This window comes from Giraffa tippelskirchi, chromosome 4, assembly GCF_054371585.1.
Source record: "Giraffa tippelskirchi isolate mGirTip1 chromosome 4, T2T-mGirTip1v1.2.pri, whole genome shotgun sequence".
NCBI classification, from domain to species: domain Eukaryota; kingdom Metazoa; phylum Chordata; class Mammalia; order Artiodactyla; family Giraffidae; genus Giraffa; species Giraffa tippelskirchi.
The window spans coordinates 33472147-33490022 of record NC_137278.1 but is presented as its reverse complement, the minus strand read 5'-3'; the positions used below and the strand labels follow the sequence as shown (position 1 = coordinate 33490022).

At 39.0% G+C, this 17876-nt stretch overlaps 1 protein-coding gene across 3 annotated transcripts in view; it reads left to right on the top strand.

Moving 5' to 3' along the window:
- Positions 1-17876, top strand: part of RBKS (ribokinase) — a 124239-nt gene that overhangs the window by 46743 nt on the left and 59620 nt on the right. For all 3 annotated transcript variants that reach the window (XR_014051802.1, XM_081484264.1, XM_081484265.1), the window contains exons 6-7: positions 5547-5638; positions 10751-10939. Coding sequence is in view for 2 of the 3 variants with exons in the window: in XM_081484264.1 (XP_081340390.1) it covers positions 5547-5638; positions 10751-10939 (281 nt within the window). In the remaining variant the exon portion in view is untranslated. The remainder of the gene's footprint in view (positions 1-5546; positions 5639-10750; positions 10940-17876) is intronic.

The following is a 17876-nucleotide window of genomic DNA, read 5'->3' as shown; positions in this document are numbered from 1 at the left end:
TCTTTCCTTGTATAGGTCAAAGCATGTTCTCATGTAACTTCTCTTTTTTTCCTGCTATCCCTTGCTTCTCAGAGATGACTCTTCCTTCTGTCCTAGTCTAATAGCCTGTTACCTACCCAGCTTGTGGAGGAGAGAAAGGTACAGCAACCACAATTGAAGAGCTAACCTTTCACAGGTGAGGCTCGAGTTATCTGGATGGGCAGGCAGCCTGACCTGGGTGGTCATTTGGTTGAGGTCCAGCAATGTTCCCTCTGTTATCTGCCAGGCAGTTTTTCTGTTGAGGAGCTGGAGGACCTGGGGCATCAGGAATGGGTGGGAGCAGGTGATGGAGGGCCACAGTCGACTTAGTCTACTTCACATTTTTCCTGAGAGCCAGCATGCCTCAGGAAATTCTGCATGATCTTTCTTATATTGTAATATTGGGACTAGTAATACCTGCACCTATATGTACTTTACAGTTTAGAAAGCACTTTCATACATATTTGATCCTCAGAAAAGCCTTATGACAAAGTAAGGCACACATTATTCTACCAGATTAAAGAGGAGAAGATAGACTCGGAGAGGTTAAGTAATTAGCTCAACCAAGGTCACATCATTCCAGACTCCAAGAGCCAAGTTCTATGTCCTAGGGCAAACTTTAAATAAACTGCCACATCCCATTGATTTCAAGGAACTGAGCTTTTATGAAGAGTACCTCTAGAAAAGTGAAACCAGTGAATTGCAATACTCTCCAACATGTAGCCTAAGCTTTCAGTGTTATTACTGCTTAAGTCACAGAGACAAGACCCTACAGTGTTTTCGGCAGTGTGTCCCCTACCTGCCCACATAAAACACATACACAAGCAACCGTGCACACATGTGCCTTTGTCTAGTATCCAGCTGGTCCCCATTTGGTACTTACCAGTCAGACATAGCTTAGATTCTATACTATGAGTGGTTTGTGGGTGTGTGTGTTTGAGTTTAACGTGTCTTCATTCTCACCTGAGGGAAGTGTATGGTACAATAGAAGCAGCACTGGTTTGGGCGTCATGAAGTATGGCTTTGAATTCAGAATCAAATCATTTACCAAATGGAGGACCTCGTGCAAGTACGTTGGTTCCTCTCACTGGGCCTCAGTTTCTTCTGTGAAACATGGGAATCGGACTGAGAGCCCTCACATTCCTCTAATGTTGTAATGTGAGAGTGGGCTGATCACAGAGCAGAACAGGCAGCATGAAGATCTGTTGAGCACTGAGTGTCCTGTCCATTGCCCAGGGCTGGCATAGGTGCTGATCAGCCTTATTCCATCTACAAGAAAGATGGTAAAATCATTGTCGTCATCCATTGACGACAATAAACCCATTGTCATGGGTTTATTTCATGACTCCCTTATCTCTATATTTATAAGCAGTGAGGTTTGAGTTAAACATTGTATAACTGGATTATATATCAGGTGTTAAAATACAGAGAAGAAAGTCCCCCCTCCATCTTTGAATATACTGTCTCAGAATTTACCAAAATGAAAGCATTGGTTTTATGCAACACCTGCAATGTCAAAAATAACTTGAGATCCCTCCACAGCCCTCTCCTGTCTAGGTCACACTGTTGTGAGGGAGGCCCAAGGCAGAGCTGGTGCTGCAGCTGCTTGTGATGAAATTATGCATGTTGGTTCTGGTCTTTATATCCATTTTAAAGCAAATGGAACATTACAGGAACAATTATAAATAATTGAAATTGTAAGATCTCCAAGAAATTAAATTCTAGGTAGGATACAAAATATCTTTTAATGCCACTTTAGTCCTTTTCCATTTAGCAAACCAGGCTTCTTGGCTGGCCACCTTGACTTTGATGACATGGTTCAGCACATAACCTAAGCTTTGGGTGTTTTTGTTGCTCAAGTCACAGAGAAGGAGCTCTAGAGTGAGAGACTGCCTAGCCAGTGTTTTGGGTAGCCCAACTCTCCCATGGTTTCTTTACTTAGGGTGATGTCTTCTCCTGTTTCTCTGAGCTTGCTCTTAGGGCCTTCTTAACTATCCAGCCTCTGCCTTTCATGCCGACATCTTTTAAGAGTCAGCTTCGTTTTCCTGTCTTTGCCTGTACAGTTGCCTCCCTGCCTCCCTCACCAGTGCCTCACTGATATTATTGTGCCAGCCATCAACAGGCTAAGACAATTGGGAGTTTAGTCCATTGTACATGGTAATGAATAATAATTACTGTCGAGTACCGTCTGTCACCTCTTCAGCTCCAAGTTACTCCACGGCATTGCACATCCTGTGTTCTCTAGTTTCACATGGTTCCAAGATGACATCATTTTTTTTTCCATCTTGGCTATTACAAATTTGCATTCTTCTTTGATGAGCTCTACCTACTGATTCTTCATTTTTTCATCATGGTAAAGTATCCTTGCTTATTTATGGTAGCATGAGCCAAAGGGAATCCTTTCTTTATGGTATTTTCACTTTTCTCCTAAATTTAGTTATTAGTTGGACTCTAACCAGATGTATTCAGTTTCTTTTGGTAAGAATGCTTCCCCTTAGTAAGATATAGGCAAATAAGATTTGACTGGTTTTTATACAGTATTTACAGTCAAATTAAATTGCAGAATTTCTCAATCCAGCGATTATTGCTTAAAATTCAATGTAACTGTTTCTTTTAAAATTTGTTTTTTTATTGTGAAAAAGTTCAAATATATGTGAACATATAGAGGATAGTATGGTAAACCCATATATACTATCATTTAGCTTCAACAATTATCAACACTTGGCCAATCTTGTTTCACTTATACCCCAACTCATTACTCCTATCCTCCACTGCAACCTTGGATTATTTTGAAATGAAACCAAGACATTATATCATTTCACTCAGAGTGTATTTGTTTTTTGATGTGAGATATTATATATATTTTAAGAATTATGTCTTTGCATGGTATATAGCAACTAATCTGTGGTCAGATTTATTCTCAGCCTTTTGTAACTAATCACTTATTAATTTAGTGAGTAATCTCTCGGACTTTTTTCTCTTCTGTGTAGGTGTATAAATATAAATACACATATAGTTATATTTTATTTCTTTTGTTTAAAAAAGAGGGGGATCTTACCACAGACTTTACTATAATACTTTTTTTTTTTTTTACTTATAAATAAATTATAGAAGTCTTTCTGACAAAACAGAGATCTGCTTCATTTTTTTGAGTAGCAGCAGGGGGTATTTGTCATAATTTTTTATCTATTCTGATAGATACTTAGTTTCTTTTGTTTTTTTCTGTTACAAGCAGAGCTGAACGAACACTACTGTACCTCATCTTTGCAGGCCTGGGTGTGTGTGTATAGAACAGGTTTAGAAAAGGAATTGCTAGATCAAGACTCTTTTGCAATAAAATGGAACTTTTATAAGAAAAATGACTGTCCAGTTGTTCCATCCTGACAGCTTGCTCTAACCTCTGCTCAGAGCTGCTGGATGCAGAATTGAGGATCAGATAGGGTGAGCAATGGTGTTTCAACTCTATGCCTGTGGAAAATAGGGAACAACATATTTGTTTTGAAAACCTAAAAACTAAATGGGTGTTTTAGAATGCTGGACAATGACAGTTTTTGTGCATAACTGACATCTCTGAGACCTTGCTGAAGCAGGAAAACCAATGAGAGAGATTGTTGCCAGGATCCAAACTCCAACAGAAGGCAGACAAGATGGGTGGACAGGCAGGGGTATGGGGCTATGGCTAAAGGACAGTATAATAACAGTAATAATCATTTACTTTTGTACAACACTTTACAGTTTACACACGGCTTTTACATCCATTTTCTAATTTAAGCTTCACAATAGCCCTGTGCAAAAATATGAACAGTCAAAAATATACCATAGAATTTCTGTGGGTGGACATTCTAGATTCTAAAATAATGAAAATGTGGGAATAGCGTTGGCCTACAAACCGCTGGCCAACATCCACCGACGAAACCAAAATGTTGAGTAAGACAAAAGAAGGTGCAGCCATACACCAGCTCGCTTCCCCAGGCAGAAGGAGTGGACAGCTTTCACTAGCCACGTGCTGATACACATCTTCTCCAGGAACGTGGATGGATCAGCACCAGACTAACCACGGGAGAGCCACTTGCAAAACTTGTTACTGTGCACACACACTGACCTCACCCCCGGAGATTCTGATTCAGTGGGTGTGAGGTGGAGCCTAGAAATCGGGCATTTTAATAAGCTCTCCCAGTGAGGCTGATATGCAGCCAAGTTTGTGAACCACTGTTCTAAAAGAGTCTCTGAGGACTGCAGCTAGAGTATTTTACTCTGCGGGTTTATAGTAAAAAAGTCGGACACGACTGAAGCGACTTAGCAGCAGCAGCAGCAGAGTTACTAAACACATAAGTCAGTGGACCTAGGTAAGGAAAAGATGACCAACCAAGAAACCAACACAACACTGTAAAGCAACTATCCTCCAATTAAAAATAAGTTTAAAAAAAAAGACCAACCAATCTAGTCAGGTATTCTGGTGAATACATAAGTGTTTTGACAGAAGGAGAACTTCCTGTGAATGTAATTTTTAAATACTTTTTTAAAATGTTTACAAAGTTCCACAACAAAGACTATTGTTAAATAGTGCACATTGGCATGGGGGGCTTGTGTTGCTATGCACAGAGTCCTATCCTAGAGGGCAACCACTTGAGAAATGACTAAACCCTAGAATTCAAGCCCGAGGACCCTGGGTAGGGACCCTGCTTAACCATCTCCCAGTGTGTGTCCTCAGGCTGACCTCATCTCTCTGAGGCTCATTTTCCTCCTCTGAAAAATGTACTTCTTCTGACACTGTGATGGCTGTGACATTCTCATTTCTCCTCTTTCTGCTGTCCCCATCCATTCTCCTCTTGTAGTCTCCTATTCTGAGCTAGCTCTCAGCCTCTGATTGAATTTCTCCTCCTTTATCAATCTTTACTTCATGTTCCCAGATTGCCCATAGAAGCCAAGATTGTAAGCTTTTGTGTGAATCTGCATGGTTGCGTGAGTATGTGGAATATATTCGTAAGATATTAAAAAAATAGGTGCTCAAAACATGCATATGTACATGACCCTCCTACTTACTATCCTTACCAGGAAATTTTTGAGCTCTTCATTTTTTCCTTTCTATCATGTCTTTATTTTTTTCCTGGAAAATGGATTTACGAACTAGCCTTGCAACTAAGTGCTTAAAGTAATCTGCAAAAATGTTCACCAGCCTGCATTTTCACATTTGCACGTGTCCTTTCATGCCACATCATTCAAATTCTTCTTTAATGTTCTTCTTGCTCTTTGCCAGAACTTTGTTACCACCTTAGTTGTAAATACTGATGCTTGCCCTTGGAGCTGAAATGTTGTAAAGTAAAAAGCAGACCAAATGGACATAAGAAGGAGTTGATACTAGGCTATCACAGAGATTGAGATTCCAAACTTTTCTACATCTATAACTAAGTTGATTTTTTAATCTGCTGGGGAAAATGGTTGTACTTGGGGGTTTCCCTTACTGAATGTTCACAAATGCACCATGTTAAAAACGATAACCACGGAACTCCCTTTTCACTCCTTTGTAGTGAAAACATTGTTCAATCCGGCACCTGCCATTGCTGACCTGGACCCCGAGTTCTACACCCTCTCGGATGTGTTCTGCTGCAATGAAAGTGAGGTAAGGATGGAAGGTTGTGCTCATTCCTTGAGAGACCAAAAGACTTTCATGTATGTGGATAAAGCAAAGAATCCAGGACTAACCACGTGAACTTTATTGCATGTGAATTCTTGGGCATAATGAAAACAGATTTTTTGGGTTGACTGGGATGTAGAAAAAAGGAAAGTAGTGAGTCCTAGAAGAAAAAGAATTCCCTGAGTCATACCCATGTTCTGTTTTCTTATTTAATCATTCCATAGTCTATGGACTAATTACCATTAGAACTGCCAGAGAGAGCAAACAAAATATGACACCCAGTTAAACTTGAATTTCAGACAAACAAGAAATAATATACTAACCATACTATAAAATTATTTGTTGTTTATCTGAAATTCAAGTTTAACTGAAAGTCCTACATTTTATCAACCAGTGCTATTAATAATTAACATATAACCCTGGAGCATCTGCTACATTCTGTTGTGAAGATCCTGTGACTGCATTGGTAGACCGACACAGGTTCTCCATTGATGCCATGGGAAACCCTTGTGGCCACTCTGTTGGGGAACCACCCTCTCAGTCCGTCTGAGGGTCATAATGTATATATCTGCATAAAATGTCTACATGGATTCATATCATGCCACTCATTCTGAAGTATTTTAGGGAAAAAATTTCCATGTTTTCCCTTTTATCAACCAGACAGTGTTAGACCAGCACTCACCCCCACCATTGCAAGGCAAGATGTATTATATAATGCAACATACAGAGAAAGACAGTTTATAATTAATAAACTATAATAGTAGTTTTCCACTTAGTACAAAGGCCGAATGAAGGTTTTTAGGATTTCCTGATCTGCCTTTTGGTTAAGTTCATCTCTCAGAACATAAAGGAAACAAGAAAGAAGACTGCCACAAGGAGAGTAATTTTAAGAAGCCACAATAGGTTATGCAATATTTTTGAGCAACCATCACAGCCAAGCATTGTGCTGGGAAAAAGAAACTGTGGGAGATAGTGGCCATTTCACAATAAGATGTTAGAGTACCCTCAACTGCCAAACTGGTTTAGATTTCCCTGTTAGACACTTACAGAGCATCACTGTTTATTCTTCAAACACTCATCACACCTCCGTCTTCTCCTGGAAAGGCATGGACATCTCTTATTCACTGTTGTATCCCAGTGGCTATCATTGCTGCATAATAAATTACCCCCAAATCCGGTGGCTTACAACAACAGTAACTATTTATGGTCCATCATGGTTTCTCTGCATCAGGAATTGAGACAGGACACAGCATGGTTTGTTTCTCCTCTACGATATCTGGGGGTCTCAGCTAGAAGACTCAAAGACTGAGGGCTGGAATCATCTAAAGCTTCTTTCACTCACATGCTGGCTGTTGGCCAGAACACTTACACATGGCTTCTCCTTATGGCCTGGGCTTCCTCACAATATGGAAGTTAGGTTCCCACTAGATCCAGTCTCCTAAGGAAAGGTGAAGGAGAGAGCGCGAGAGCCCAGCGAAAGACATGGTAGCTTTTACGTGACTTTTGTAAGTCACACAGCATCTCTTCTAGCCCATTCTAATGATTGACATAGGAAAGTATACCCTGGTTCCCTCTCAATAGAAGACTGTCATTGTCACAGTGTGAAAAGAACATGTACAATGTGATAATATATTGATAGTTATCTTTGGAAATTATCACCTTTTATATTATATTTGGAACATAGTTGGCACCTTGTAAATCCTTATTGAATGAATGAACAAATGGATTGAACTCTGGTCTTTAAGGAAATTGACCTCAAAAACTTAATGGAATAAAAAAAAAATTTTAAACTTAACATTCTCATGGATGACTTCTAATCATGATAACAATGTAAATTCATGCTCTAAGATACTCCTTGTGCATCACACACAAACCACTGATACATAAATATAAAAAGAGACAACAAAAACATACTTACAAGCCCCAAAACAAGATAAATAACTCTACAGATCAGAAATGGAACAGAATCACAGAGCATTTAGCCCTGGGTATGCTGTACTCTGGCCCCAGAAGCTGGCAGTGGTGGCTGGATGGGTAATGGGCACTGAAAGGGTGCCACTCATGGGAGCATGGAGCAGTGCCCATGGCTGGAAACCAGAAGTGCTGGGCTAAGGCTTCCCTGCTAAGGAAAAAGTGGTGGAAGCTGCTATGCCGAGAACATATAGAAGGCTCCCAACATGTAGAGATAGGAGAACAGAGAGACTGCCTCAGATCAGAAAGAAAACCAAGCCAACTGATGACGTAGAGATTGGACAGGCGGTACAGTATGGCTAAGAACCCCAGAAGAGGAACTCCCTGTTGTCAATGTAACATCTAAACTCTGGTTTAGAGACCCTTGGGGACCTAGTGGATGCAGCCATTGAACCAATAGAAAGGCAGGGATAAACTTGGTGGGAGTGAAATCTCCAGACTCTCCACCTCACTGCGAGCAGTGAGCCTGCAAATGAAGAAATGTACTGCTGCAAGAGATCCAGCAGAATCAACAATCTGAAGAGGAATTTGTCCAAGATGAAATCCAAATAATAAAACAATGCAAAAAAGAATTTAAAATAAGTATGATCAAGATTCTCATTCATTAAAAAAGGAGTACACAGGGAGCTCAACCTGGTGCTCTATGACAGCCTAGAAAGGTGAGATGGGGTGGGGTGGAAGGGAGGTTCAGGAGGGAGGGAACATAATGTATACTTACGGCTGATTCACATTGTTGTTGGCAGAAACCAGCACAATACTGTAAAGCAATTATCCTCCAATTAAAAAATTTTTAAAAAGAAGAAAATTGTGAAAGAAAAACAGAATTGAAGCGATGGTATGTGAATATGAAAACCAACCAATCAGAAGTCTTGAAAATGAAAAAATAGTCGTTGAAAAAAATTTTAAAGCACTCATAGAAAGATAAACATTAAACTGGGATGAAGAATTTGCAAACTGAAAGAAAATCTTAAGCAGTTCACCTGGAGGAAGAAAACTCAATTCTCCTGGAAAATAGTATAGAAAGAAAAATAGTTAACTATTAAGGAGGAAATTAGAGAAATGAAGGACAGCTTGAGAGGCTTCAACATGTGTCAAACTGGACTGAAGGAAGACGAGAATGGAACTGAAGGAAACTCTATTAGGAGAAAAACTGCAGGGTGTTTTCTAGAATTGAGAAAAGACATGAGCCCTCAAAACATCAAAAGTGTATTAAAAGCACCATATAAAATAAATATAATTTTCTACTAATGTACATTTTAGTGGAACTGTATAAAATCAAGGGGTTTAATAAAGATAAAAATATTTTTAAACAGCTAGAGGAAAAAAGATTACATATAAACATCAAGAATATCTGATACGTCATTGCTTGTAAAGGGGGAAAATGGAAAAAAATGAAAGCGTCCATGAAAAAGAGAACAGATTTTGTTTAAACTGTAGCATATTTGCAGAATGGAATACAGAGCAGTTTTTTTTTAAGCTATATATATCAACACAAATTTTAAAATGTTAAGAGGAAACATACATTGTTAAATAATATAAGTGGAAGATATCATTTAACTTTTTTAAAGAAAAATATTAGAAGCAAATAAAGTACAATTTAATAAAACAAAGTAAAATTTATTAAAGGTGGGTTGTAAGTACATGAGTGTTTATGTATTATTTTTCATGTTCAAGATTTTTTCATTAAAGAATAGCTGTTTAAAAGGTTTTTAAAAACCACAAGAAATCAATGTTTCTGAAAATGAACCATCCAGCTCAACGTACCTAAGTGATCCCAGTAATGAAGATCAAAGCAAACCTTCTTTTATATAAAAAGAAAAAAGAAAGTGGCCTCACAGTATAACCCACTCAGACTGAAAGGGTCTATGGAAAAGATCGGGTTGTGGGGTACACGGTGAAGTTAGTGAAACCCGTGCTCCTGGGAAAACTGACACCAAGAGTTAGCAGACACTGAGATGATTTATAGGCAACAAGAAGGGTTCATCTGGGCACGTTTGGAGCAAGCACAGGAAGGGACAGACCCACTCTTAAGTAAAGATAGTATATGATTAAGCTGTAACACAGAAAAGACAGAATCTGGTTATAAACTTTTTAAGTCAAAAAGCATCACATGATTCATCTATTCCAGTGTATTTTCAGCTGCTTATCTCAAAACCATAAAGGTTCCCCGGAGATGCTGGCCGGGTACCTAGCGGGCAAGGAAGCAGGACTGCAGTCCTTCACCCCTACTTCAGCTAGAGACTTGTTTATATTCTGGGAGAAACTACTGATCCTGTCCAAGCCCCACATTTTACAGATTTTATGTGGCTTGAAGAAGTTTCCAGTGTGAGTGAGCAGTGGAGGTCTCTGAATGTCAGCGCATTGCTTTTTCTGCTATATATCAGAGCCTTTCGTACTCTGGTTCCATCTTCTCAAGCAAAACAAACAGAAGAAATGAATGGTCTGCAAACTAGTAATATGAAAAAGGCATTATGGCCCAAGAGAGTACTAAAAGGATTTAGGTGTGAAAGTTATGGGTACGATTTACATCAGAAATCATTGGCAGTGGCCCCTTGCTTCCTTCTTTTCCTCCCTTCCCCCTTCCCTTCTTTCTTTTGTGAAATTCTCTTTGCTTCTCCTAACTCTTTATTATGAAAATCATCATAAATAAGGAAAAGCTGAATGGGCAATGAATACTCCTATCCTCTCCACCTAATCAGTTGTTACCATTTTGCTGCATTGGCTTCCCCTCTTCCCTGTGTGTATTTATTTTTGTTTTGGTTGAATTATTTGAGAATAAGCTGCAGACACGATCCCTCAACCCCGAACACTTCAGCTTGCATCTCCTAAGAGGAACCACAATACTATTATCACACCTAGGAAAATTATCAGTAATTCTATACTATCATTTAATAGTCACGCCACATTCAAAATTTCCCAGTTGTTCCAGGAACATCTTTTATAGCTTTTTTGTTGTCACTGTTATTATTTCATTTATTTTCCTGAGCCAGTATCCACCAGTGTTTGCCATGGCCTTGGTTGTTATGAAAAAGAAGGGAGACATCTCCTAGAAAAACAGATCTAATCTAGAAGTGGACCCAGTCACTTATTCTCAACACTGTTTCTTTTCTCTTTTGTGTATTTCAGGCTGAGATTCTAACCGGCCTTGAGGTCAGCAGCCCCACAGATGCTGGGAAGGCTGCTTTGGTGCTCCTGGAAAGGGGCTGCCAGGTCGTAATCATCACCTTAGGTGCTGAAGGATGTGTGATGCTGTCACAGACAGAACCTGTCCCAAAGCACATTCCCACGGAGAAAGTCAAGGCTGTGGATACTACGGTAGGTTTTTCAATTTCAGAATCCTTTTGGCCTTTGAAAATCATCATGTAGTAACTAAGATACTGCACCTGAATTTTTGGATCATGTTGTAACGGCCCTAAGAGGTAATATGTTGGAAGAGAAGAACAATCAATCAGGCTGGAGAACTGTATCTTAACCCTCTCTAGCCCACTGTGGGACTTTATACAAGTCCCTTTGCCTCTCTGAATCAGTTTCCTCCATAAAACTGGAATATCAGTAAAATTATACCCATATTACCTTTATTCATTCATTCATTAAATAAGCCTTGATTGAATACCTGCTATATGCCAGTCATGTATTAGGTGCATATATATAGTGATGTACAAGACAAAGTCTCTGCCCTCATGGGGCCAGATTTTTAAACAATAAGCACACTGCCAGATCCTACAAGCTTCTTGCCTAGAATGAAATAGCAAGGAGCACTAGTTACTATTGTATTACATATATATGTATATACTAGTTAATATACTTAATTTATTATATTATATATTGTATGTTTTATTATATTTATACAGTATGTTTGTTTATTTCATTGCTTAGGAAAGACTTTAAAATGTGGGTCATTTATCAAAAAAGAAGCCTATGGGCATTTGATAAAGTTTTAGATACAAATATGCATTGAAATACGTAAGTGCAAGGAATACTTCTATTACATAAAATTACATCCTGAATGCTTTTTAAAATGTGCTTTATCAGGAATTTGATAAACTATACTTGGCAGTGTTATTCTCATCATATTTACTTATTTCTGAAACCACTAGTTTTTCTGCTTTGTGGAGAAAGACAGTAACTTGCATTTGAGAGACTCCTTATTAGTTCTGAACTCAGTCCTCCATTAGACTAAAACTATTCCATGTCCTGAACTAGAGCAGAAGAGTTTGTCCTCTTTTGCTGAAAATAAAGCGAAGGGTCCTTGTGAAGCTATCGGACCTCTGTGGCTGCCGAGAAGTGGCTCAGCCTCTGCTTTCAACACTGTGTCAATCACAACTCGTTTTGCTCATAAGTACCAACCAGAAGCACAACCCCAGTGACTTAACCCAGAACAAAGGATGTATCTGGTGCACATAAGTAGAATGTTCGAAGGTACATAGTCTCAGCAGAATGCAGAGACTAAACCGTGTCCTCAGGACTCACTTGTTCACCCTCGCTCTGTCAGCTCTGCTTGCCTCGTGGTGGGCTTTGAGCTCAGACTGGCACCCTCCGGGTGGTAGCCCCTGGCAGTGCCCTTCCCAAACTGTGTCTCACAAAATGATCCCATCCCTGATGTCAAATAAAAATCAAAGAGCTCTTTTCAGAGGATGGGAAGTGGATCCTGATCAGGGAAAGCCACCTGTGCCCACCACAGAACATTCATGTGGAAATGCACTGCTTGGGTATAGGATTGATTGGAGAAACTAGCCTTGGAAATGTTCAAATTGGAATCAATAGTAATAATGCTCAGTAATTTCATGTTGAAGGATTGGCTTTCACAGATCAGGATGGATTATAACCTTGAGCATCTTACGTATAGCCATGTGCACCAAGGAGGTTTTCACACTTCATTGATACTGTCTTGTGCCCTTTCATTTGGTTTCTGAGCTCCTGCAGTTAATTTTTATGGTTCAGGAAAGGTGAGAGACAGTGATAGTTTAGAGAGAACGGATTACTTAATACTTGAAGGCAGGAGAGAGAAGATGGGATCAGTGAGATCAGGGTGCTGAATCAGGATTGACAAGTTTTTTCTGTAAAGGGCCAGATGGTAGAGTTTTAGGCTTTATATGCCATATGCATACATGCTTTCTTACAACCACTCAGCACTATCGTCATAACATGAAAGCATCCATAAACAACTTTGTATGCTCTTGAAATTAAGTTGGTATTAATCTAAACTAGGTTAAGGTGTTAATTGGAATCACCAACTAATTACAATTACTAAGAACAAAAGAAAAAATCAAGATAGTTAAAATGGTACACTAGAAAATATCTATTAAACACAAAGGAAGACAGTAATGGAGGGACAGAGGAATAAAGATACTGAGAGATATGCTGTTGTAAATTGGGATAAAACTAAGACCAAGGAAGATATAGGGTCCAGGAAACAGGTGATGCAACTTGGTACTGAAGAATTTATTTGCAGGGCAGCAATGGAGAAACAGACATAGAGAACAGACTTATGGACATAGGCAGAGGCGAGGAGAGGGTGAGATGTATGGAGAGAGTAACATGGAAATTTATATTACAAAATGTAAAATAGAGAGCCAACAGGAATTTGCTGTATGCCTCAGAAAACTCAAACAGGGGTTCTCTATCAATCTAGAGGGGTGGGATGGGGAGGGAGGTGGGAGGAAGGTTCAAAAGGGAGGGGATATATGTATACCTATGGCTGATTCATGTTGAGGTTTGACAGAAAACAACAAAATTCTGTAAAGCAATTGTCCTTCAATTAAAAAATAAACTAATTTAAAAAAGAGAGAGAGAGAAGCCAGTGACAATGAAGGAAGTTCCAGGACAATAGCTATGCAGAAACCCCATCCTCAGTCAGTCCAGATTGGAGCAGGAGCTTGGCAGGCTCTTCCATTCCGGAAGGAATGTCTTCCATCAACAAAAAAGAAACAAGGAAAAAGAAAGAAATAGTGCAATATCCAGCTATCCCAGTGTGTTTGAATATGCCCAGAGATTTTTAGCTCTCTTGCAGAATTTGAGGGTGAAACAATAATTAATTAACCAAACATGGAGATTATAATCATATCATGAAAATGGAAAGATAAAGTGAGTGTGTATTTGCATGCACATCAAGGAAGATAAGAGAACTAAATGCTCACCTTCCTTAGCTAGAATTCAACAGATAATATCTAAAACAGATTTAAAAAAAAACACAACAGTATAAACACTCCAAGAAATAGAAGATTAAAAACAGAGGAAAGCAATAAAAGAATTTAAAGTATTTGCTTCATAGAAATGAGAGTGGAGAGGAATGGGGCATTTACACTTTAAGCTTTGTCTTTTAGTGTACATCCACTATGTATATGGATGGCTTGGATTTTTTTTTAATGGAAAAACACAGTGAGATACCATTTCACACTCACTAGGATGGCCATAATCAAAAACAGATAATAGCAACTGTGGACTAAGATGTGAGAAATCAGAAGCCTCAAACATTGCTGACAGGAATGTAAGATGATGTAGCCACTTTGGAAAACACTATGGAAGTGCTTCAAAAAGTTAAATGTAGAATTACAACAGACTCAGCAATTCTCCTTCCAGGTATATAGCCAAAAGAGATAAAAGTTTATATTACACAGAACCTTATCCACAAGTGTTCACACAGCATTATTCATAACAGACCAAAATTGGAAACAAACCAAATTTCATCAACTGATATAAACAAACTGGATAAACAAATTGTGGTAGACACATATGATAGAATATTATTCAGCCAAATAAAAGAATCCTGATACATGCTATGGCATGGATAAACATCTGAAACATTATATTGAGTGAAAGAAGGTGGGCATAAAAGGCTACATATTGTAGCCTTCATATAAATTCATTTCAATTTATATGTGATATCCAGAGTAGGTAAATCTATTGAAACAGGAAGTGGATTGACAGTTACTAGAGGGTGGAGAAAGGGGAGTGACTGCTAATGGGTATAGGGATTCCTCTTGGGGGTGATAAAAAATGTCCTAGAATTAGATAGTGCTGATGGTTGCACAACCCTGTGGATATACTCAAAATCACTGAATTGTGCACTTCTTAAGGGTGAATTTTATGGTGTGTGTATTTATATCTCAGTTGAGAAAACAAAGTACAGACAAAAATAACAAAAAGCCACTTCACTAATGGATACTCTTGTGATAAAGAATCTTTCACTTAATTGCTCTACTAAATCTACTGAATGGGCACTCAACATCCCCCTCCCCAACCCCGAGCAACAGAGGTGCCACAGGAAACAAGGGTAGTTATTTTCTGGGTGTAGAATCTCCCTCAAGCTTTTGTACGCTGTCTTTCTCCTCTCATCCAGCACTCTCATTATTAAAACTCTTGCTTGTTCTGCACACAACTGTTCAGCTTCTTCATAAGCCTAGTAAAGAGGAGCTAATTCACCTGCTGAGGCAAGGAACTCCCAGGGAGGCATTTTCTTCTGAACAAATGGGCTCCTTCACTTTCCTGTCAGGAGGGTATTACTGGCTCTCAGGCGGTTTGTAACCTTCTCCCTTTTCTCCTCCTCCTCATCCATTACACCTTAGCAAAAAATCCTGCTGTGCAACCTAAACATAGCCAACTTTTTTATTTTCCAGTCATATCTCAGTAAAGCTTGGGGGGAATTCAGTATATCAGGAATGGCATGGATGGTGGAAACCTCTTCAGTTAGTCGGCACGTTGTCCACTGGAGCCAGCCAGCCCTAGAAGGAGCCATCGCCCCCTCTACACCAGGCCTCTGCAGGCTGCTATGTTCGGTTTTGCCTCAGTGTTAATAGTTGGATGTATCGCTTCTATTTTTAATCCGTTTTTCCCGTTGTACTAGAGTGAGAGGGTGGCAATAGCTGCAGATGTCCTCAGCTCAGTTTGGAAAACGTGACAGATGTGTCTCTTTTCCCATCTCTGGCACTCATGTCCTCGCTCAGGTCCTTCCAACCTGAAGGTCAGGGGCTTGCTTTCTTGTGTTCATGACTGCGCTGAACATTCGCTCCACTGTCAGAGTTACACACATACAAGCATGGTGATACTGTAGGATTATTGTGACCGGGTGAAATAACATATTGTAACATTAATTATCCTTGGCCTGTCGACTCTATAAAATTCCTGATTTACAAGTTTCCACTGTGTAAATGGTTAAGAAGCTACATTGACACTCTTAATTTCAAGAATTCAGCCCATAGGCTAAATCTGTCTTCTCAATAATCACTCACTTTGTAATAAATCATCATAATTCAGGGTATATAAGTAAGCTGAGAAAAATGAGAAGCCAGTGAGATTAGGGATTCATCTTCCCTATTTTTTATTCCTCTTTCTTTCTATCCATTTGAGTCCTGTAGTATTCACGGTTGTTGATGAGGCATTGGACAGCATCAGCCCAACTAGGATACCCCCAAGGAACAATACAGGGCTGGAGAATCAGCTCCAGACTGGAGACTGTACCAGTAAGAAATGGAATCATTTCTGTTAAAGTTGATTTGGAAGCCAGCTCATGAGGGTGGGGAGATTGCTGGGGCTGGTGGGCTACCCACAGCTTTCTAAGGTAACCTCCTTGGTATATTGCCCTCATCCTGGGGTCCACCCTTCAGCCATCCAAGCACAGGCTTATTCAGCTCTCAAGCATAGGTTCCCATTGACCCACTTCTGATATCATCCAGAATGGTAGTTCAGTCTTTGAAAATCCAACAACAGAAAGATCATTATTTCCATCTTGGTATGACCTTGCCCCCAACCTCCACCCACTTCCCATCCCCAGCCACCTGGCCATTTGTCAGATATAATTAGGACCACTGAACTTAGGTGCTCTCAAGAGGTGTTTCTCAACTCCAGCAAATTTAGGTACTGTTTCCTCCTGAGCCATAGTCTTGCTGAGAGGACTGGGGACTCACCAGGTCTCATGTGGCCCCGCCAGTGGTAGTTTTTGTGATGCTCCTTAAACTGTGTTTCCCTAGCAAACCTTTCTTTCTCCCACCTCCTTCTTTCTGATCAACATGTACATTCTTTGCACTTGTTAATAATTGGTAGAGTTTCTAAGGGGTCTTTGAAGCTTAGTAGCCATTTTGTCCTTCAATAGAGACTTTGCACATTTCTGTCCAGAAACTTCTGTTATAGCCAAAATGTTTGCGTGCCCCTCACTGTTGATTACCGATACTTCAGGAAGGGTTGGGCCATAAAATACGATAGATAATGAATGAATGACATCCTGAATGACAGGATCTTGGGTGCTAAAGAGGTAACTATAAAATAATAAGGCTAACTTTAACTATCAATTTATTATTTAAGAAGTGACTGTTGTTTCTTTCAAATTTTGACCTTAGGAGAATTACATCTATATTGATACTGCCAATACTCAGAGTACCTTGGGAAATGCTATTTTAGAATTGCCTTGAGAGCCTTCATCACCTTTACTCCCCAATCACACTATTTTTTTTCCACTTTCTGAAATTAATACATGCTTAGTGTTCAAGAGGAGAAAAGAACAAACAACATAGAAAGGTATAAAAAAGAAAGTCTGATATTCATGATCCTACCACTTAGATGCAACCACTGTTAACATTTTAGTATAAATCCATCCAGATTTTTCTATGCATAATTTTGAATATCTGTTAACAGCAAATGTGAATGTGTTATTATGGGAAGGCCCTACAGCTCAAAAAAATCAAACATTTCTTTAGAATAATGTAAATAGGCAATTCACTGAAGAAGAAATACAAAAGATAAAGGAATTAGACACTGTTCAACCCCACAAGAAATCAGGAATATGCAAATCAAAATAACAGTGAGATTCCCTTCACTGACCATTAGGTCACAAAAAATAAAAAATTGCTAATGTCAAAGTCCAAATAAATTGGAAAACACATGCTCTCATGTAATTCTGGTGGGAGTATAAATTCACAGAATGTTTTTGGAAGGCAATTTGACAATAGGAATTTTTAAAACATGTTTTGCCTGTAACCCAGTATATTTCCTTCTAAGAATCTGTCCTACAGAATTGATCACATATATAAATATTTGTCCTAGAATGTTTACTTTAGCTTTGTTTGTTATAACCAAAAAGTTGACTAGACAGGTCTACATAATCATCAGTAGAAGAAGGTCAAATGATATAGTATGGTGCCGTTGATTTAAAAATAACTCTAGCTATCCATAAGTATAATTTAAAATAAATATAAAAATAAAAAAGATAAAACACCAAACCGTTTTCCATTACTCATGGGAAAGGGAATAAACTGGAGGA